This window comes from Neolamprologus multifasciatus, chromosome 14, assembly GCF_963576455.1.
Source record: "Neolamprologus multifasciatus chromosome 14, fNeoMul1.2, whole genome shotgun sequence".
NCBI classification, from domain to species: domain Eukaryota; kingdom Metazoa; phylum Chordata; class Actinopteri; order Cichliformes; family Cichlidae; genus Neolamprologus; species Neolamprologus multifasciatus.
In genome coordinates this window covers 27,540,176-27,563,609 of record NC_140452.1, presented here as the reverse complement: position 1 = coordinate 27,563,609, position 23,434 = coordinate 27,540,176, and the positions used below count along the sequence as shown (strand labels likewise).

The 23,434-nt window shown below is 37.2% G+C and overlaps 1 protein-coding gene across 2 annotated transcripts in view; it reads left to right on the top strand.

The window, feature by feature from the left end:
• The window catches only part of si (sucrase-isomaltase), a 70,052-nt gene that overhangs the window by 40,243 nt on the left and 6,375 nt on the right, over positions 1-23,434 (top strand). For both annotated transcript variants that reach the window (XM_085130458.1, XM_085130459.1), the window contains 21 exons: positions 856-990; positions 1,435-1,641; positions 1,741-1,895; positions 2,332-2,500; positions 5,776-5,872; positions 6,498-6,610; positions 6,906-7,031; positions 9,158-9,286; positions 9,487-9,603; positions 9,747-9,809; positions 14,337-14,453; positions 14,565-14,655; positions 14,816-14,954; positions 15,634-15,767; positions 15,944-15,978; positions 16,601-16,717; positions 21,172-21,320; positions 22,136-22,220; positions 22,310-22,366; positions 22,805-22,929; positions 23,260-23,348. In XM_085130458.1, the coding sequence (XP_084986584.1) occupies positions 856-990; positions 1,435-1,641; positions 1,741-1,895; positions 2,332-2,500; positions 5,776-5,872; positions 6,498-6,610; positions 6,906-7,031; positions 9,158-9,286; positions 9,487-9,603; positions 9,747-9,809; positions 14,337-14,453; positions 14,565-14,655; positions 14,816-14,954; positions 15,634-15,767; positions 15,944-15,978; positions 16,601-16,717; positions 21,172-21,320; positions 22,136-22,220; positions 22,310-22,366; positions 22,805-22,929; positions 23,260-23,348 (2,449 nt within the window). The remainder of the gene's footprint in view (positions 1-855; positions 991-1,434; positions 1,642-1,740; positions 1,896-2,331; positions 2,501-5,775; positions 5,873-6,497; positions 6,611-6,905; positions 7,032-9,157; positions 9,287-9,486; positions 9,604-9,746; positions 9,810-14,336; positions 14,454-14,564; positions 14,656-14,815; positions 14,955-15,633; positions 15,768-15,943; positions 15,979-16,600; positions 16,718-21,171; positions 21,321-22,135; positions 22,221-22,309; positions 22,367-22,804; positions 22,930-23,259; positions 23,349-23,434) is intronic.

Genomic DNA, 23,434 nt, shown 5'->3' with positions numbered 1-23,434 from the left:
GGAATGAAACCATTATTGTTCACGTCAAGGTTAGCCTCTAAGTGTAACAAATGATAACAATTTACATTGGGTGAAAATCATAAAAAAAAAAAAAAAAACAGTGAAAATGAACAACTAAGAGCAATGATTCTACAATAAGTGCCCAGGGTTAGGAGCAAAAGGCAAGAGTCTGTAAAGTGTCGAGAGACTCTTTAAGCAGTACTTTTTAGATTTGTTGTGTGTGTGTGTGTGTGTGTGTGTAAGTAACTGCATGTACATACACTATCAAGTATATGTGGCTGTGGCAGTGTTTGTGTAAATCCTTGAGGTCTCCTTGGTCACGGGCACAACCTTACATTTATCACAAGACACTGAGTTGTAATAATTTCCTGCGGGTTAAAGGCATCTGTGCTGTTATACCTAAATTCTGGTTTGTCATGTTCATCAATCTCCTTTTGCCTAGTCTGACCAATGAACATAGCTCACAGCTGCTAAAGATTATTAGTTTCATACACACTAAAATATAAATCAATATTAAACAAGTCAGCCTGGAAGCTAAAATGTGTTTTATTTGATTACTTTATTTGATTTTCAAACATTTCATTCTTACTGTATGTTAGGGATGTTCTTGGTGACTAACTTGTTAGTGATGTAAAGAAGAGAAAAAAATAGACATAATAGACAAAAAATAGAAAAATAAAAGTGTGGACACTTTGGCTAACCTTAGCAATGCTAGCAGTGGTGATGCTGTCCACATCCCGATGTGTCATAAAGATGACACAGTCACATTGCCAGGCAGATCTGGGCTTTGTTCTCAATGGCTTCTGTAATCCCTGCACAAACACTTTCCTTCCTTAAAATTTATCCAATCCACAGGTGCTGACCCTGCAGAACCTTGACTTGATCTTGGGGGAGACCTATGTGGTAGAGTGGAAAGTACTACGTATTAACTGTCATCCAGAGGACAATGCAGATCAGGCTAAGTGCGAGGCCAGAGGCTGTATCTGGGATGTAAGTAGCCTACTGAATTTCTCATGTCGTAGGCTAACATACACATATCATTTTATTTTTCTGTCAAATAGTTGGAATTCTGTGTTAAAGGTAAATGATGAAAAGTGGAAATGCTTTCATTATATGGCAAATACTACTATGCAGACCAGCAGAAATCCAAATCAAGCATATTTGGATAAACATTTTGCTTTCAAAACTGCAGTAAATGAGCATCATCAGTGCCCAAACACTTACACTTACTCAGCTTCTTTGAAACCTGTTGCTGGCATCAAATTCAAAGTTGGCACATATTAGAAATGCAATGACAATATTTCAGTTTGAACATTTGATTTGTTGCCTTCCTAACAATTGACACTTAAATATAGCCTTTTGGTGATTTGATGGTGTCAGTCTTGAAACTTTATTTCATAGTGCTCTGTTATGTTTTCTTTTTTCCCTACATAGCCAATTGCCATTGAAGGTGCCCCAAATTGCATCTATCCAGAAGACTATGGTTACAATGTCACATCATTAAGGGAAACTAATGAGGGGATGACAATTGATATCATTCGGAACACGAAGTACAGGAGCAGTGGTCGTCCACAGTCCCGTGATATTGACACACTCCGTGTTGACATTAAATATCACAGCAGTGACATGCTGCAATTCAAGGTGTGTGCCTATTTATTTTTTTTGTTCACATAGTGGGGCAATAATTGATTCATGAGTGATGTGCATAAATTGATGCAATAACAATTCCTCCACATGCAGATCTATGACCCAAATGATGATCGCTATGAGGTACCAGTGGAGTTGTCGGTTCCTACAACTCCTGAGACTGAAGAGAGCAATAGGCTTTACAGGGTCGCTATTGTCCAGTACCCATTCGGCATCCAGATTATTAGGAATAGCACCGGGACTATAATGTGAGTATCCAAAAGTTTTAGGTATGTTGAGGCTAAAGTAACAATGCTGAGTCAAACCCTCTGGTGCAGTTACGCAGTCACATGAGATATGCTCAGGTCCATCAGTGCCTGAAGTTGTTTTTGCTTGTTCAGCATTCATGATGATGTCACATGAAGCAGCACAGGTTTGGAGTCTATTCAAAGAATATCTCAAAGCAAGGGTGACATTATTTTGTAGTTAAACCTCCAATGTTTTTTTTTGGAACTGTCAGCTGAAATTTTACTAAATAAAATTTATGTTGAAGGGGTGCCTGCAGTTCTCCATGGGTCTTTATGCCTATTTATTTAAACATAATGTGAAGTACTACCTATGACTACCCATTACCACAGCCACCACATGCCTTCTCTTTTCTTTCTCTCATCTCTCATTGGTTTAATTCCCTGTCTTTTCTCCTAGTTGGGATTCATCTGTGCCAGGTTTTACTTTCTCAGACATGTTCATCCAAGTGACAACTAGACTGCCATCTCAGTATGTTTATGGTTTTGGGGAAACAGAGCATAAAACTTATAAGCACGATCTAAACTATCATACCTGGGGTATGTTCTCCAAGGACCAGCCTCCTGGTGTAAGTATACCATAAACACATAATGTTTGTTTTATTGTTTTATTGAAACCATTTTTATGCTTGCTATGACATATATTAAAGTTATGCAGTGAGTATCTTTAACCTCCTAAGACCCCAACTCTTCCACGGCATGCATTTTTAATTTCTCTTTGATATTTGGGCATATTGGGGAGTGATGAATGTAAAAACAAAGAATTACCAGATTTTTTCTTACCTTATTTGTTTTTAAGAAAAATCAGAGCCACATATGAGAATATTCGTTCAAAATTTTGATAGAACAGTAGCAGTATAATGTCCTCGTAAGTGGATATCAGGCCCTTGTAGAGCAAAATTAAGTATTTTGGTCTAAATAACCCAAAATGTGATGTCCACATATGTGGATGCCAGGTCCTAGGAGGTTATATGACTTGTAGAAATTGTGAAGAGTAAACCTCTTTCTAGACTATGTAAAGTTCTCTCTTTTTCTTATTAATGATATTTGTGTTTCCATTGACATGACCATTTGTCATCAGGTTTGTCATCACAATTTCAAGGTCAGATAGGATATAGTTCACATCACCATTATCAAGGGTAATTGCTGAGCTTTTAAGATTACACCACAGGGTTCAGATAACTGTTATGGGGCTTCTTGGAGAGGAAGAAAATTAAAGTTGGGGAGGAGGCCAAATAATTTAAAGATGGATAATGAAACACTTAAAAAATAATAGCTGAATCCTTGGTATATCAGAGTTAAAATATACTGTGGAGAGGGCATCTTCAGTCATTAAGCATGTAGAAATCCAGAGCATTTGAAGGAAATGTTTTGTAAGGCACCTGAAAAACAGGTTAACCCAAATGTTGCTTTATTTTGAAGAGTGTCCATGGTTGAACTCTTAGAGTCCATCTAAATGTTTCCAGAATGAAAATCCATGTCTGCACATTTGTTATGACAGAGTAGTTGAGAGAGACCACAAGGCTTAGGTCATTAGATAATTCACTATCTTTCTCCCTCTTAAGCCACAGCCATCACACTATGTACCAGTGCCATAAGGACACACTCACACTTATCAAGAAGAGGCACACATCTAAACACAAGTGACACAAAGGCAGAGCAGGTCCTCAGCAACACTGTATTACAATTCAACAACTTCTTATGTACCAGAAGTGCAAGAGGCTGATAGAGTGTAACGTGCCCATGAGTCTCAGGATAGTGGCAGATTCCCTGTCCCCCACCACCTTTGGTCTTTGCCATGTCTGACTAGTTCTATTCTAATCTAAGCACTGAAGCAGGGGTGTCCAAACTCCGGCCCGCGGGCCAACTGCGGCCCGCGATCCATTTTTAATTGGCCCGCAAGTAATTTTATAAATAGAATCGAATATGGCCCGCACTTCAACTTTTGCTTGAGTGTATTGCACTTCTTAGTTTTAACACCAGGGGGAGCTACTGTCGATCGAGGCAGTTGCTCCACCAAAAAGGACAATCACAGAAGAAATTTAGCCCAAGTTAGTTACTAAACATGGCAGAACCAAAGAAGCGAAAGGTAGAAAGTGAATGCAGACATGGTGGGAGAGTGAATATTTCTTCAAAGAATTCAAGGGGAAGTGTGTCTGTTTGATCTGCACTGAAATTATGGCAGTTATGAAAGAGTATAATGTACGACGTCATTATGAAACCAAACATCAGGCCTATGCATCCTACACTGGTGCTGATCGAGAGCAGAAATTAAAGCAAAGGGTATCTCTCCTGCGGGGTCAGCAACAGTAATTTTTTCGTGCTCAAAAGGTCCAGGAAAAGGCTACAATAGCCAGCTATGAGGTCGCCCAACTCATCGCAAGACATGGCAAGCCTTTTTCAGATGGAGACCTCATAAAACACGGCCTCGTTAAAGTCACCGAAATAATGCGCCCGTCAACAACGTCAGCTTGTCCAGAAATCCAGTTGTTGAAGACTTGTCAGCCAACATGAAACTGCAACTGTCTGATAAAGCTGTGCTTTTGATCTTTACTCCATCGCATGCGATGAGAGCACTGATGCCACAGACACCGCACAGCTGCTATTTTTTTGCGGGGAGTGGACGAGCACTTTAGGTGAGTAAAAAATATATTCCACAGTACCCGTGTGTTAATGTGCAGGTACACATGCTTCAAATATCAATAATGCGCATCAATTCTGTCACTACCCTGCTTTTGCACACCACTTTCTTATATGCGCTTTTCTTGTTAACACACAGAGTACACACCGCTGTGCACTGCCCACGTACACGCAAAGTCAGCTGATCTCATCTGATGCAGATTTGCTCCTTGATCAAGTGACATTTGTCTAGATTTTTGGCACGAGTGGCGATCAGCACCGCGGCTGGATGTCCCGATTTACACCCAGCGCAGCTGATACTCACCAGAATAATTTACTAAAATTATATGCACTCCTGTTATTAAGTCCAGTTCAGTCTGTTAATGTTGATAACGGTTTCAAACGAACGTTAATAGGTGTGTTGCTAAGCCTAATAACTTAAATAACAAACTTGAAATGTGCCCGTCCCATTTTCCCCTTTATTGTTTTTTCTCTGTGCTGTAAATCTTCTGTCTAAGAAGAAATCTGAGGCTGCTGTTCTGAGAATGAGCTACCAAAGCTTTTTCTGAATAAATCAATAAAGATCCATTTATGGAAAGCTGTGATGAAGGCAGTTTTGTCTTTAATTATATTCAACAATATAATATATTCGACCACATGTAAGTGATTTTTCTAATTTTAATACACTAAAGTTAAGGTTATATACCTAATTTCTAGTAAGTGGCCCAGCCCCTCCTATATTTTTATGTATGTGGCCCTCAGTGAAAAAAGTTTGGACACCCCTGCACTGAAGACAAGAGAACCTCTTGGATTTTTACTAAAGGAACACTAACTTGGCATTGAATAGTATGGTAGCAAACAAGCTACAGTCTTCTCATAATTAACTGGCTCCTTTACTTAGCATGCAAACTTTATATTTAAAACTTTTATTAGGTGCACGTTAATTTACATAGAAGATAGCTGTAGGAATATGTTTCTCTTACTCTCTCTGGGGAAAACTTCAGAATACAGAGAGTGCTGGGAGTAAGCCCATTATAGCTGGGTTGCTGTCATATCCATAAATAAAATTAGAAATGTACTGTCAGGTGAAAAGAAATGTGCTAAATAAAACAAAGTTGTGCACAACTCAGCATTAGCACAAACCACACAGGGAAATTCCTTAACCAGCATTCACCCATTTCACACTGTGAACTTGATACTTACTTTTTTTGTCTCTCTCCTACAGTACAAGATGAATTGCTATGGAGTCCATCCCTTCTATATGGGTCTTGAGAATACAGCTGATGCTCACGGTGTGCTGCTGCTAAACAGCAATGCTATGGGTGAGAGAAGCACACACACACGCAGAGTCCCACATAACTTACGCACGAACACTATTGCCAGGTCATGCGTATACACCAGATTTAAGTGCATCCATTTACTTTCACATGTACACACAATCATGCTCAATTATGTATGCAAGTAAGCATTTAATAATTAATGATTAATTGCATCTTATAAGTTTTAAGAACAATTGCTTTGATATTTGCATAATGTAGTAAGCGCATCGCTGCGTCTGTTTATTGTATTCATCCCATGAAACACAAATGGACATGCATCACACAAACTGTCCTCACATTTCTCATGAGGATAGTTATGCCTTCTGTGACATCGTGCTTGTAACCTATTGGATTATTAGACTAAATATTGTAGTCTAAATGTCTTCACTAAAAGTTTTTGTCGGCATTGCGGTACACTGCTATTTATGCTAGTACACACTGTACCAAAATGAAATAAAATGTTTTGTTTGTTACTTTTGCATCTTCTCCCTCCTTTCTTGAAAGCATGCTTTAAACACTAAAATATATAGTGGAAACACACATACACACACACCTAGGCTTCATGTAAATTTCTAAGTAACATATCAATTTTTAAGTAACAAAAATCTCTTTTATGCTTTGTTTGTAGATGTGACTTTACTGCCTGGTCCAGCTTTAACCTACCGAACTCTGGGAGGCATCCTGGATTTCTACGTGGTCATGGGTCCGACGCCTGAGATGGTGGTGCAGGAGTACACTCAAGTAAGTCTTCTTGGACTTGTGGTTTGTTTGTGCCTGTGTGCGCCTGTGTGTTTTGTGTCTGGCCCTGGGCCGCTGTTGATGGACTGCAGCAGCTGTGACTTCTTCGCTTCATTGCGCTCTCTCATTTAGCCAATCTAAACACACATATGCACACACACACACACACACAGTGATACACACACACAGACACAAATAGTCAAACAAACACTTTATGGACACTGTCCCGTTTTCCTGCAAAACAACTTTTGCCTGTGCTTAACTGTTTTGGTTTCCTTGTTTGCTTTCTTCTGAACAGTTGATTGGACGACCTGTTCTACCTGCCTATTGGTCCCTTGGGTTCCAGCTCTGTCGCTATGGTTACACAAATGACAAGGAAATAGAAACGCTATACACAGAAATGAAGACAGCTGGTATCCCCTATGTAAGTTCCTGGTGAAAGATTTTTTTTGAGATGTCTGAAATCACCATAAGAACAGCACCAAACCAGCAAACTAAATGCAGTTCAGAAAATATCATTCAAAGAAAGTTCGCATGAGTATAGTCGTATATTTGTTTATATTAAACACAAGACTTTTTTTGACTTTTTTAAATTTTTTTATTTAGCATAACATGTGAGAAACAGAAAAAGTATGTTCGTAAGATCCTTCCAAAGGAAGCAAGATAGGTTGACACGTAGAATCTTCCTCAGGAAATAAATTATGAAAATAATTATACACCAAAATAATAACAAAAAAGCGGAAGAAGGAGAATAAATTAAGAAAGATATTTAAAAAACTGATCTGTTCCAGATGTCAACTAAACAGTAGGCAAAATACCTACATCACTTGAATACTGGTAGCACTGTGGGTTTGCTACACCATAGTATCATTTTACCTCATTTTGGTCCCCTTACATACACTGATGTGGTTCTGTAATTTGGATTTATTGGTAAATAGAACTTCTTTCCAATTATCCACAGTGCAATTTCAGTATGATTTAGTCCATCTTGGGTGTTTGACCTTTTTTCTCTCTTGAGAAATGGTTGGAGATTGCTACTTATCCTCTGAGACCATTACTAGACCGCGTTCGTTTGACAGTAGCGCTGCTGATTGAAGTTCTGCCTTCTTTATCTAGCAAATCCTTTATCTGTGGTGAAGATGCTTTTTTTGTTTCTTATAGAACAAACCTGCCTAATGCTTTGGATCCAAGTGATCCTGTTTCTTCAAAGAGTGCTTTGCCCCTTTCTCTACAGTCAAACTATTATGTTCTGACAATATTTGACAATATATTTTGAAATCTAAGACAATCCCATATTTATTTATTTAGATTGGTGAACAATAATTGTACGTTTCTTAACTTCTTTCTCTGATAAATTAAAAAATTCACCTACCAACCAAACACCTCCTTCTGAGCAAGTGAAACAACTTAAGGAACCTTTCTGCAGGACACAATGCTTATACTCCCTATAAAACATGTGGCTCAATTACATAGCAGTATATTTGTCTGCTTTTGTCTGATTTCATTCAGTCAGTGCAACTGCACAAGGAATTATTTCATTGGTTTCATCTGGACAAATGCAACCTGAAATCTTATCCATTGTAGGTTGTATAGTTCAGAGCCATACACTCAGTGGAATAGACAGAACTAAACCCAACACAGTATCTAGCTATGTTTTTGCAGTATAATGATTGTATGTGACCTGTAACTGAATTACATGAAATTGGGTTTTCGGGAGAAGAAAAATGGAGACGTGGACTTTGTGGATTACACTGGGTACATCCAGTTTAACCTAATCAAATGTGACCTATAATTTTATTTGAAATTCAATCAATTGTATGTTTCACAGCCTCTAGACATTTCCAGTTTGTACTACACATTTCCTCACAGTGAAAACTGAAGTGCATATTAGGGTAACATTTTGGCCAAAGATGTCCTATGAGGAAACAGGCCAGAACCGAATCCTCTTCATTATGCAGAACAGAACACAAGACTTTCCATCAATAATCAAGTGATCCCCAGAATATGCTTTCACAAAGCCCTAACCTGCAAGAAGCTGACACCAACCAAAAAGATTCCTGCAGCATTAGGTTGAATGAAGGATTGCAGAAAATTCAGATACTTAAAAATGCTACACATCAGCTAGCTTTATACACGAGCCAGCTTTAATCTTCCACAGACATTTTAGGCAACCAAAGCAGATCAAGTGTTATTTTCATTGTAAGAAATGAGACCCAGAAACAAATAAAACTCTCAGGTCCCCTACATCCCATGTGTAGCATGCATTATAAGATTAGCGCAGCCGATTTGACATATTTATCCACTACAGCCCAGCATATGACACCTGTGTATGAAAAGTTATCAGTTGTTATTATCATTATTTATTCATTATAATTATTATCATTTGTTTCCAAAGTGTTTTAGCTGTTTAGAGGTTTAGTAAGAAATGTGTTTTTAAAAACAGCTTTAATTTAAACGTAATTGCATCTACTAACTCTGTACACAAAAATGAACATGCAACAAAATGTTAGTCTAAAATTTCATTTAAGCTTCAATTGGCATCTTTTGCAGGATGTGCAGTATGCAGACATTGACTACATGGAGCGTCAGCTTAACTTTGTCCTGGACAAAGACTTTCAAGGACTGCCTGCCCTGGTTGATAGCATGAGAGACGAGGGCATGAGATTCATCTTCATTCTGGTAATGAGATATTGAGATCTGTACATTGAAGTAATGCTTAATCATTAGCAACCACAAGGCAGATGTAAATACAATAAAAAAATTGATTGACTCTAATGTCAAATGTAGTGTAATTTCCATTTTATAAAGGACACATGTTACTGAAAATCTGCATTCTCTCATGTACTGAATACACAAGACTTGTGCATTTCCAATTCCAGGATCCCGCCATCTCAGGTAATGAGACCCAGCCCTATCCAGCTTTTGAGAGAGGGATAGCAGCAGATGTTTTCATCAAATGGCCCCAAACCATCAGTGATGACATTGTGTGGGGGAAGGTAAGAAGGAATGAATGTTCACAAAAAGTTAAACAATATATACTTCAGTATTTGCTGTGTTGAAAAAGAGAGATTTTGCATGTTGTGTAGCAATCATTTGTGCTATCATTATTATTATTATATTTATATTATAACTGTTACAGGTGTGGCCTGATTATCCCAATGTCACTGTAGATGAAAGTCTGGACTGGGATACTCAAGTAGAGGTACAATATTTTCCGTATTCCATATATATGTGTGTGTGTATATATATATGTATGTGTATGTGTATATATATATATATATATATATGTATATATATATATATTATGGAATGCCGTTTAGGAAATTATTATATATATAGAATGATCTTCTGAATATATAGAATGAAACTTGAATATATAGAATGATCTTCTGAATATATAGAACGAAACTTGAATATATGGAATGATCTTCTGAATATATTGAATGAAACTTGAATATATAGAATGATCTTCTGAATATATAAAATGAAACCTGACGTCACGGAGGCGCTTGCGCCATCTAGTGTTTTCCTTGTTTGTAACTGCAAGGAATGGCATTATGAGCCAGTCTGCACGGAATCTTGTGGCTCAAATTCTAAGTAATGAGGAGCTAATTAACACCCTGGCAAATGCATGTTCTGGCCAACCAAATATTAGTACCAGTGTACTGCATCGTAGTACTGATGAAGAAATTTATTCACTGTTTCATCGTGGAAGACCAAATGCAGTGAACCTCTCCGGTCAGATAGCCCCTGGTTAACCAGCTAACGTTATGGAGAACGTGCATTCCACTTTACAGGAGTTCCCCACAACGGGTCCCATCTACAATCTTAGAACTTTCACTCGAGAGGGCCCAAGGCAGAAGAGTTAAGAACGGAACTAAATGCACTGAAATTACTAGTGTAAGGTTAAAAATTGGCCGTAAGTTTCAATTGCTAGACTAAGCTAAGTAAACAAAAATATCACAGTAAAAAACAGTGTGCAATAGACTCACAGCGTGTGATTGTGGAGACTAAACTGTGCACAACAGTTAATTTGTTTAATTGTGGAAACATTCCAGCCCTGGGTTTTCTCCAAAGCCAAGCATTGAGTTCATCACTAACTGCAGATTTCCTGTGACCAATACTTGTGAAAATATCCTTCATATACCAGTTCATGTAGTGTACACTACTTTCAAATCAGACATGGATTTTGCAATACAGAATTCACCAGGATTTGGAAGAGCATGATGTGTATTATCAAGGTTTGCAGAACTTATGAGGATTTTGTTTTTGTTTTTCTATTTTGCATATGCATGTTTAATTTTTTTGTTTCTTGTTAATGTTGTTAACCCAGCTTCAGATTATCAACCTGTCCAGGGTGTACTCTGCCTTTCATCCTGTGGTAGCTGGCAACGCAGATAGGCTAGCAACGCGGATAAAAATAAGCAGAAGAGAATGGATGGATGCATTTGGTTTCAGTTTATACATATGAGGCATATTTTGTTTTTGGATTGTAGTTTATCTGTTTTCCTGCCTTTATGGCATGTTGTATCTCTGTTCTCTGATATGACCCATAGTAACATTAGATTATTTAGTACCCCTGCAGGGAGCAAAAGAATATGCTACAACCTCACTGTTACATAGAATTCAATTTTCTCAAATGCTTCCTGTGTCCACCTATTCCACACAATGTAAAATGTCAGTGGTGATGTCATAACACACAGGTTTATCAGCCATGTTTTGTATTTCAGATACCTTTGTTTATTTTTTAATAATATACCTAGATGTGGTCATTGAAAGATCTGCCACCCAGAGCAACTTTTCTTTACATTTTCAAATGAGATGAGTTAAACTTTATTTCAGTGTCCCATTTGAACATTTATGCTTTACATTGAAATTCATATTAATTTTCACTTGATTTATAGATTAACTCACAGGTTTAAATAATAGTTTTTGTTAGGTTTTGGAAAGGTTTTGAAAAGTGTGATAGTAACCCTAATGAAAAAATATTTAACGGTATCTCCAACACTGCCAGCAAGTTGTCTATAAATGTGACAGACATGAAATATATAATAATATATAGCTGAAATATGAACATTATATCATCATCGCACTATATGACATTGCATTCTTATCAAATAATGATACTACTACTACTACTACTACTACTACTACTAATAATAATAATAATAATAATAATAATAACTGTTAAACATAAACCTGGTTTACATTCTTTAGGGAATGTTTAAGGATTTTGTTTACTTGATTAGACAGGCACAATTCATGTTTATTAACAGATAAATTAGTACATCATACCATGATATGTAACATATAGTGTGACATTTTTTTACTGTGACAAGTATGGTTTGTCATGAAAGAAAAGTATATTTAAACACTTTATTTGACTACTTTTATGATTTAAATGGCACAAAGGAATATGAAGATAAAACCAGTCTTATCAATCTTTACCTAAATAATAGCTTTGGAACTTTTTCAATATTGTGATATTTCACAATTTTTAGTGTCTGGCACCAAAAACATTTTCTAATGAACACAACCAAATTTACTAATAACCGAAGCATCTGGCATGCATTATCAGAAGATCATTCTATATATTCAAGTTTCATTCTATATATTCAGAAGATCATTCTATATATTCAAGTTTCATTCTACATATTCAAGTTTCGTTCTATATATTCAAGTTTCATTCCATATATTCAAGTTTTGTTCTATATATTCAAGTTTCGTTCTATATAATCAAGTTTCGTTCTATATATTCAAGTTACATTCAATATATTCAAGTTTTGTTCTATATATTCAGACTTTGATTGTAATATATATATAATATTTTCCTAAACGGCATTCCATAATATATATATATATGTGTGTGTGTGTGTGTATATATATGTGTGTGTGTGTGTGTGTGTGTATATATATGTGTGTGTGTATATATATGTGTGTGTGTATATATATGTGTGTGTGTGTGTGTATATATATGTGTGTGTGTATATATATGTGTTAGGGATGCACCGATACCGATACTGGTATCGGGTATCGGCCTCGATACCACATTTTCTAAAGTACTCCTACTCGTTAAAAGTCCCCCGATACCGGGGACCGATACCACGGTCTGAGACCTGTCTACCACGGTCTGAGACCTGTTTGAGCGGCATGTAAGGGGTTAATCACAGGCCCTGAGTGCCTGCCCCCAGGCCTTGAGTGCCCGCCCCCAGGCCCCCAGGCCCCGCCTGCAGCTCAGAGCTGAGAGAAGGGCAGGCGAGACAAGTCAGCCGTGTGGAACTATTTCAAAGTGAACGAAGACGCGAAAACAAAGGCAGACTGCAAATTGTGCTCAGCGAAATTGTCCAGAGGAGGCTTAAACGGTAGCGCATTTAACACGAGTAATTTAATCAAGCACCAAAATCCCAACACAACAACGAGTACAAAGAGTTTACCCACGCTTCTTTACCCATGCTTATTAGCACAGAGGAGCATAGCTGATGCTATAGCAGTGGGACGGAAAATAGTTGGGCATTTTAAACATTCCGCCTTAGCCTACTCCCGCCTAGAGGACATTCAGGGACAGCTCAACCAGCCAATAAAGAGACTGCAGCAGGACGTACAGACGCGCTGGAAAGCACGTATTACATGCTCCAGTCCCTCATTGAGCAAAAACGAGTGCTGGGAGTGTATGTGTCCGAGCATGAACTCCCTGACTATCTCACCGCTCACCAATGGGCTCTTATGGAGACGACTGTTGCCATCCTCGCCCCCTTTGAGGAACTAACTAAAAAAGTGAGCAGCTACGACGCACTAGCCTCTGATGTCATCCCAGCTGTGACTGTGCTAGTGAGACTTCTAAACAGAGAAACAGACGAACAAATTAAAAATTAAATTTTGTTTTTTATAATTATTTATTCTGTAATATGTTGCATACAACATGCTTTTCATTTTAAATAAATGTTCTTAATTCCAAACTAGTCCCTTGTTGTTGTTTTGTTTTGTTAAATTATAGGACTAAAGCTGTTACCTGTAAATTTAAATCATGTTTTTATTAAGTACTCGGTATCGGTATCGGCGAGTACTGAAATGCAAGTACTCGTACTTGTACTCGTTTCCAAAAAAGTGGTATCGGTGCACCCCTAATATGTGTGTGTATATATATGTATGTGTGTGTATATGTATGTGTATGTGTGTGTATATATATATATATATATATATATATATATATATATATATATATATATATGTATGTATGTATGTATGTATGTATGTATGTATATATATATATATATATATATATATATATATATATATATATATATATATATATATATATATATATATATATATATATATGTATGTATGTATGTATGTATGTATATATATATATATATATATATATATATATATATATGTATGTATGTACGTATGTACGTATGTATGTATATATATATATATATATATATATATATATATATATATATATATATATATATATATATATATATATATATATATATATATGTGTGTGTGTGTGTGTGTGTGTGTGTGTGTATATGTGTATATATATATATATATATATATATATATATATACATATATATATATATATGTATGTGTCTGTGTGTGTGTGTGTATGTATGTATATGTATATATATGTGTAGAGAGACAGAGAGAGAGACATTAATCATTTAATCATTACTGGGCTTTTTCAGTTTTCATAATTTCATTTTCTTCTAATCTCCAGCTCTATAGGTCATTCACTGCATTTCCAGACTTTTTCCGGAACCAAACGGCAGATTGGTGGTACACAGAAATTAAAGATTTCTATGAGAATACCATGAAGTTTGATGGTATTTGGATCGTGAGTGTCCTGAAATAGAAAATCCAATAAAGGCACCTTGTTTCTGTTTACCACTGATTCTACCTGATTTTCTTTTCAGTTCCATCATCTATACTTTATGTTTTTTTGAAGGACATGAATGAGCCTTCAAGTTTTGTCCATGGCACAGTTGGAGGAAAGTGTCTTGGTGATCCAGTTCTGGAAAATCCACCATATATGCCACGTAAGACAGACTACTGTATTTGTTTACCATGAGAAATAATTAGGTTATTTAACAATATCAACATAAGCAGAATACATAAAAAAATATATTCTTACTTAAATATATTCACACGTGTGTGTGTGTGTGTGTGTACACGTGTGTGTGTGCGTGCATTTTGCAGCCTTGGAGTCAAAACATCTTGGTTTAAACCATAAGACTCTGTGTATGAACAGTGAACAGATACTCAGTGATGGAAGAAGAGTCAGACACTATGATGTCCATAGCCTCTATGGCTGGTCCCACTCCAAGCCTACCTATGAGTAAGTATATATGCATTCGTATGTGTGCCGTATGTGCCTGTTTGTGTGTGTGGTTTTATGTGTATTTTATATATGTGCGTTTGTGTATTTCTGTTTTCTTTCCTGCCAGCTTCAGTAGCTGCTATACGGTATTGTTTTATATATAACAAGTGCATTTTTCGCCTACAAAAACACAGTTCTTTTCATTTTATTTTAACATGAAAGCATAAGCTATCCATGTAACTCAACAAATATGAGAGCTGCTCAGGTTTTATGACATAATAATCACAACATCCAGGCCATTTCACCCGAGAAATGTAAATCATCCCAAAGAAATGCTGATGTTGATGATGAATCTAAATCAGAAACCCGGACATGGAAGGTAAAACACTGATATTTTAAAGCTAGAAAAGTATTTAAAAAGACACTACTAATTTACATATAAATACATATTAGCCACCCAGCTTAATAATTTCCAGCAATTAAGAACCCTGGAATATACTTTCTATGTGTTTGGTTCACGAGCGACTTTTTGTCTTTAAATATATTATCACCCGCTGTCGGTAATGCAGCTTCTGCAGAGGCAAAGTGTGAAGTCGACATGGTGAATTGGTGTTTCTATGACACGTTTTGTGATATTGGGTTGTTTATTTCCATATCCATTTATTTCCAAATTTCTGTGTCCTTCTTCTTTCCACAGTGCCCTTCTGGATGTGACAGGTAAAAGAGGCATAGTGGTCACCAGGTCCACCTACCCCTCTAGTGGAAAATGGGTTGGACATTGGCTTGGAGACAACAATTCTAGTTGGGATCAGCTTTACAAATCCATTATAGGTACATACAGATATACATTTTAATGTTTTTCTTTAAGATAAAACTTGTTATTCATAATTAATGGTATTCAACAATAATTATTTGGGTCTTTTTTAATTAGAGAAAAAAGTGACAAAAAACCCAAAACAAAAGAAAAAATACAAATCCACAACTTTCCATATTCCTTTCTTCTACAGGTATGATGGAGTTCAGTCTGTTTGGCATCTCTTACGTAAGTATCATCATCTGTCCGGCTTTTGACAAGATGTAATCTTATTGAGTGATCTTGCCCTCGCTAAATAGATTACAGTAGCTTGAATTATGTTATTTTGTTTGCTTGACCCATTTGATCAGAGGACATCGTGAAATACAACGCGAAGCATGCAACTAGAAGCCCCACCTCAATAAAATTCCCATGTATTACTCCGTCATGACATGTTATTAAATTAGCAGTCCTGAGTGAATCTTACATTTTATATTGTTGTCCTGGCTCTCTCTGTCTTTACTTGTTTGCTTCTTTCTCTTTGCGCCTCCTCTCCCCTCGCATATTGTCTTTCTGTCTTTTCTCCCTTCTGTCCGTCCAATAATAGTTATAAACTGACACCTTATTGATTCTTAATTGAAGAATCATTTGCATGTGTCCAGCCTAGCTGCAAGGTTATACGATGGAAAGACATCTCAGAAACACGATGACTGCAAAATAAATAAACTAAAATACCATGACCCCAGTTCCTGTAGATCAGAAGTTGTTCTTTGTAGATACACCTGCTCTTTGATTCACATGTTTCTTCTTTCTGTCTATCTCCATCTCCTCACACACACATTGATAAACTCAGACTCTTTGTCGCTTTCAGACCGGGGCAGACATATGTGGGTTCTTTAATCCAGCTGAATATGAGATGTGTCTTCGTTGGTCACACCTGGGTGCCTTCTATCCATACTCACGCAACCACAATGGCAAGGGTAACCCGGTGAGTGAGTTAAAAATAAACTTTTGTAGACTCAAGAGAATATTTAAAAAACGTTTATATATGGACTTTGTGTCTTTCTTACGGAAGAGGATTAGGGTCAAGAAAAAGAAAGACGTACCCAATTTTATTTTTCGGAAGGCGCCCTAATCCTCTTCCGTACTTTCTTCCTCACAGTCTTTGTTTTTTTTTAATCATACATACAGGAACAATTTTTTTTTAAACTACTGAATAAAAGCACATAAAATGTCCTTAAACACACTTCAGAAGATACAGCATCGGCTACTTATATGAGTAGGGATGCACCGATACCGATACTGGTATCGGGTATCGGGGCCGATACTGTAAAATGTGTGTGTACTCATACTCGTAAAAGTTAACCGATACCATGAACCGATACTAACTTATTTCATTAATCAGAGGGTGGTTTGTCATTTTTGTTGTAGTTTTTTAGATTGGCCACTAGGGGGACATCCCACGCTAAACAGGCACAGGGTTAGACGAGTCAGACTGGCAGCTCCAGATAAAAAAAGAGAAACTGGAGGCTGCTGTAGCTAGGCTAAACAAAATGTCAGCAGTGTGGACCGGAACAGCCAACTTTAACTCAGGTTTTGGAAAAGCGATGAAAAATGTCAAGAGAAAAACCATGGGCAGTTAAAATAACAAAGGCTCTGACTCATTTTATCGCTCTGGATGACCAGCCAATGCCAGTCGTGGAAAACATGGGATTCTTCTCAGCATACTCGAGCTGCGATATGAAATTCCCAACCGCCCACACATCAGAGAGATAATGGTGCCAACTTTCTAAAGAAGTAAAGACAAGCAGTGTGTGCGCGATGTCAGTCCTTGGTTTAACGGCACAGTGGACTGATGATCCACGGACAGATGAGGAGTTTGTCAATGCCAAATACTTTCGTTATTTTGTTTTTTTGTTTACAATATGGACACTCTTTAAATTTAATTGGATTTCATTTAAAAGTTTATTTTATTCTCAAACCTAATTTGTATTTATTTTATTCCAAACAGAAGTGTTTATTTATTATTCTGAAAGCTCGAGACAGTGCCAATAGTTCAGTGATATTTTGTTAAATTACAATGTGGAGACTCTGCAATATTTTGCGTAAGTGCTTATTTTTCACTTGAAATTTTTTTGTGGTCATTTTTATTAAGATATTATTTATTATCGGCAGAGAATAAAATAAAACCTGTCTTCCAATTCATTGCATTTGTGTGTGTGTGTGTGTGTGTGTGTGTGTGTGTGTGTGTGGTAGAAGTATCGGTTTTTGTACTCTGTATCGGCAAGTACTCAGATCCAAGTATCGGTATCGTATCGGTTTGAAAAACTTGGTATCATTGCATCCCTATATATGAGTATATAAGAGCACAAACAAGATTCAATGTCACCAGTGCAGTGTATATGTAAAATATAATGTTGTTGTAATGATTTAAATATACATTATTACATTTTTGTTCAACTTTTAAATTGCATTTGTAAAAATTAAATATCAATCATCTGGGGGGAAAAATCCCAGCAATTCCACGAAAACTGTGACATTGTATATTCCAAAAGTAGTCATGTTTTTATATTCATGAAATCTTGTAACTTGCATTTGCCTAAGATTAAGATTCACAACATTCAGCTCCAAATGTTGGATGAAGGGTATATGAGCTACTTCTTCTGGCCTTAAATGACACCAAGCAAGGTGCTCACTACATCTGAATTCTCCTATAGCCAGCATGTGTTTGTGTTCTGAAAATATGGGGTCAAATTCTACTGATATATTACGAACACATACCAGCTTTTGTGCAAAATAAGTTACTTCCTATTTCCTTTGCCATCTCTTTCTTAATCTCTGTTTGACATACGTGCACACCCACACAAACACACAGAAGGATAGACCTGTTCGGCGGTGTTGTGTTGGTGGCATTCATTCAAGCACTGACCTTTAAAAGCGTTGGAACACATCTGAGAAATCCAATAACGCCTGTCCGGAGATCGATCCCACCAGGCGAAATTTCTCTGCACTACAGTCTGCAATACTAGACAGGACACAGTTGTGTATGTATATGTGGACGTGTGTTTGTGTGTGTGTGGGTCAGTGCCTGTGCTTTTTAACAACATGGAGTGGGGATATAATTGAATTCTCAAGGTGATCTGGGCACCACTGCACACCACCTAACCTCCACACACACATGCACGCCATGATACCAATCGTTTAATAATGGGTTGCAAATGGATGTTTAAACATGGGTAAAACTGGCAGAAAAAAAAGTACTCACACGGCAGGAGAGGGTAGCTCAAAATGACAATTTCAGAGGAAGCTGTAAAGTCAGAGAGAGAAAAAGTCAGAGGTATTAGGAGAGAACTGATGAGCATGCACAGTGCGTATTTATAGCAACCTGGAGAAAAAAAAAACAAAAAAACAGAAGACCTGTCAGGGAAAATACTGACATGCAAAAAAAAAAAGAGAAGGAAGAGCAGAGGAAGTCATATGCTTTGAGAGAAAGCAAGACAAACTACGGATAAATGAGTGGTGATGTACACAAGATGACAATTTAGTAAGTTAAATGGCCTTGACACAGGCTAGTAATAATGATGTGAGAGGTGGCAAAAGATTTTAAAAAAAGAAGAAGAAACTATTTACCACTTTTGAAGCACAAATCTGAAAAGGAATGTATTGAATGAGAGTAAAATGTGGCTTTTATCTAGCACAGCCAGATAAAAGCCATGCAATCATCAGGCAGTTAGTGACTGCAACATCTAGTCTGCTTAACAAGCCATTTGACAACGAAGTATGTAACAGCACAAACCAGACTGGGGAGGGTATCCAAGGTCAGAAACAGGGGAGACAGAAAGAGAGAGGAGAGTTTTTGCAGAGTCATTCCCAGAGCTCCGTCACGCCTAGTGTCTCTTTGCCCTCAGACAACTTTCAGTGTTGACCTCTAGATAATTTTCACCGCACTAGCAATATACTGCCGTATCCACAGTGATATCAGAACAAAATTAATTAAACAAGAGACATTCTCGACCAAGCCTTGCTTCAGCAGGGCAGTTATATTGGAGTCATGTATATTGTTATTCACCCAAAGGGACATATTACTCTTCATCTAAATATATTTTCTTTTTCTGATATGAGCTATGCAAAACAGAAACTCAGATGTTTATTAGGTAAGGTGAGGGGATAGATTCGAGACAGATAAAATGAAAAGAATGACCATATACTGAGGAGGATATAAGAATGGGTAATGCAGCCAAACAGATAGCATCTTTATATTCCTTGAAGGGGCGCATGTCTTGCCTTTTTCCTTTTGCATTTTGCCATTCATAACATATGGACCCCACTTTTCTTGCACATCTCCATCAATCCCATCTCTCGCTTTCTATGAATGGTTTTGCAGAAAGTGGTATAACTGTCAGGCCATGCAATATATGTGTGGTGTGATGTTAGAATGTATGAAACAAATTTGGGGATATTTTTATGTTGGTTATTGTAATTCTTATGTGCTTTTGTTTAAAATTGTTTGGCCTTTTTTTTTTTTTTTTTTTTTTTTTTTTTTTTACAAATTGTGTTTCAATATTGGCATCCCCTAAATTCATTATCAGAGAGTTTGGGTTGCTTTAGGTACAAGTGTAAGAGCTTTAGAAAAAGATGACTGAACCATATTTTTGAAATTGTTTCACCTTGCATCCTAGAACCTTCTTCAGTTCTACAACCAAAAGGTGGAGAGTCCCAGGTATTTAAACCCAAACTAGGGTTTAAATATCTAGGACTGCTATTTGGTAACTGTTAACCTGAATATATTGTGATGATGTTTAGACAGATTAACACATGCTGATAAGCTTCTAAAGTACTTAGAGTAATATAATGTATACACACACATACACAGCACACTGTAACAGAGAGCAGGAAAACAGCATAAGAATCACCAACCAAACTAAGTTTCTGTATCTTTTTGAGTCTTCTAGTGCACGACCCAGACACACAGCCATATAAGCTTCTAGTTAATCCAGATAGCAAAAATCCACACAACTGTGAAACACTGTAGCCAGTGATTGATGGGGTGCTGTGTCTCTTTGTCAATGTTTGCCAGTGGTTAACAACTCATTGCTGTACTAGATCAATAGGCTAATTCAACACGCATTTGTGTTTTTTAATTTCTTTCAAAAGGCGACGCATATCGACTTGCTAAGCGCAAAAACAATATATTTGTCTGTTTGCCGTAGACAAACATAGACACAGTTACATTTAAGAAAATGAAAAAAAAAAAAACAGATCAGACCAACTTGATCCTAAATGTTTATTAAAAAAAATGCCTTGAAAATTTGGTAAATGGTGATTGGTGTATTCATTCATGTGCTGTTAGGTTCTGTATTTAGTTACCACTGTCCATCAGTTTTTTTTAAAATACAAATTTTGTTAATATCATGTTTAATGGTTTGTTTTTATTTCTTTTAGAGGCAAGATCCTGTTTCTTGGGATGCGGCATTCGCCATTGCAACCCGGGATGTTCTGAACATCCGTTACACCCTCCTGCCCTATCTGTACACTCTGATGTTTGAGGCACATACGAAAGGAAGCACAGTGATCAGACCACTTTTACACGAGTAAGTGTAAACCGACAAAACACAAGGCTCTTATCTTTGATGATAATTTTTGGGGCGATTTAGCATTACATTTAGTCACTTTATCAAATAATTGAGTTATTACCAGCATGGATCTTTCATCCTGATCACTGGCAAGATGACCTGATTTTATACTACACTGCTTCTCATTAGAGAGCAGTGTGCAACGTAACATGAAGAAGTTTCTGAATTTAACAAAAGGAAACTTTCTCTTTAGTGTACAACATGTTTTCAACCCCAGTATCTTTTAATGACCAATAACACAAGTTCTATCATGTTTCTAAAAGAAGGCTTTCACAATTGGCTACAAATGCTAAGTTAAATGGGAGATAAAACTGACTTTAACTGAATGTCCATGAATTTTGTAGTGAGGTAATGTTGCTTTGAGAAATGGGCTCTTGAGAATAACTTGAACTGGTAAGAAAATTAGAGTTGTATTTCTTGCCACAACAACACAAGCTGCCTTTAAAAAAAACCTCTGAACAAGGCAATGTGACTGTGTAGTGTAGAGGCCAAGCATAGATGACTGTGGCTGCACTTGGCAGCTCCCAAATGTGAATGTGTGAAATTGTTTGAAGAAGAAGACATATTTATTCATTTTAAGAGACTCTTATAAAGTCACAGATGGTATTTAAGGACCTGGCACGGTGAGTCTGCAGGGTTAATTGGCTTGCATCTGCAAACCGTTGAATTCTGAATGAGTACTTGAATAGTCATCTGGGTTGAGGATGCATAAGAGAGCAGTGGTAACATTTCTTTCAGTCATGTTTAATGGCCTCTGTGGTTGTATGTTGTAGGTTTGTAGATGATAAAACTACATGGGAAATCTACCGACAGTTCCTGTGGGGACCTGCCCTGCTCATCAGCCCTGCACTGGACCCAGTATGGCGCAACATGTGCACATGATTTGTATTGTTTTTATTTTTAGCTTTAAAGTTGGCTCTGATTTTCTTTAACTGATTTTTTGACAGGGAGTCACAACTGTAAGAGGATATATTCCTAAAGACCGCTGGTATGACTTTCACACTGTAAGTACTTGTTCGTAACAACAGTAAAGTATTTGTTGTCAAAGTTCTTGCAGAATGCTGTAAACTAAAAGGTGCCTCTGTTTTACTGACTTAACAATTTTAACAGGCTAAAAAAAAAATACAACAAACATTCACCTGACAGTATTAAATGAAGGAAATACAGTATGACAACACCATCACGGAGCTACAGCTTAGCCACTACAGGGAGCACCTTAATAACAAAAACCTACTCTGTGGGGCTAAGGGAGTCCCATCTGTTAAACAGCGTTACAACCCCTTGTCACTATGCGCACATACTAACACATTTCCACATATGCTAGTCTGTGCTTTTAGTCTCTACCCTACCGATGTAAAGGACCTGTTGAATTAAATTAATCAAAGATAATAACCTGTAGTATTTCTAGTACTTTAATAGTATGTAATTATTTCTTTCATCAGGCCAAAGATGTTGGAGTGCGTGGCACAATGGTTGACATGCCAACACCCTTGAATCATATTAACCTTCACGTCAGAGGAGGATATATCTTACCCTGGCAGAAACCAGAGAACACTACATATTACAGGTAAGTGAGCATACATTATGACTGATACATCTTGAGAGTTTGCAGCTACAGGTCAGCATCCTGTGTGTAGTATGACTTGTGTGTGCACGCGTGCGTGTGTGTGGGGCTTAGTGCCTGTGCAGAAATGCAGAACGGAGCACATATCACTTGTGTGTTTGAATGAGAATGAAAGAGAGAGAGACAGTCAGAGGGCGATGACTGTTCCAGCAGGAAAGAGGTCAGATGGATCCCCTCAGCAGGAATATATTTGTTCCCAGCAGCAGGTATAAATAGACATTGTCCTCTATTACAACAAATCTATTACAACCCTTTCTGCCCCTTTTGTTTTAGTCGGAAGAATCCTTTAGGACTGATCGTTGCCCTGAGTGACACTGGAACTGCCAAGGGATCATTCTTCTGGGACGATGGTGAAGGAATAGGTAAGCAAAAGGTTACTTTTGAACACGTACACCCACCAAAACAGCAAATACTGTATGTGTTCATGGAGTCATTATTCATGAATAGT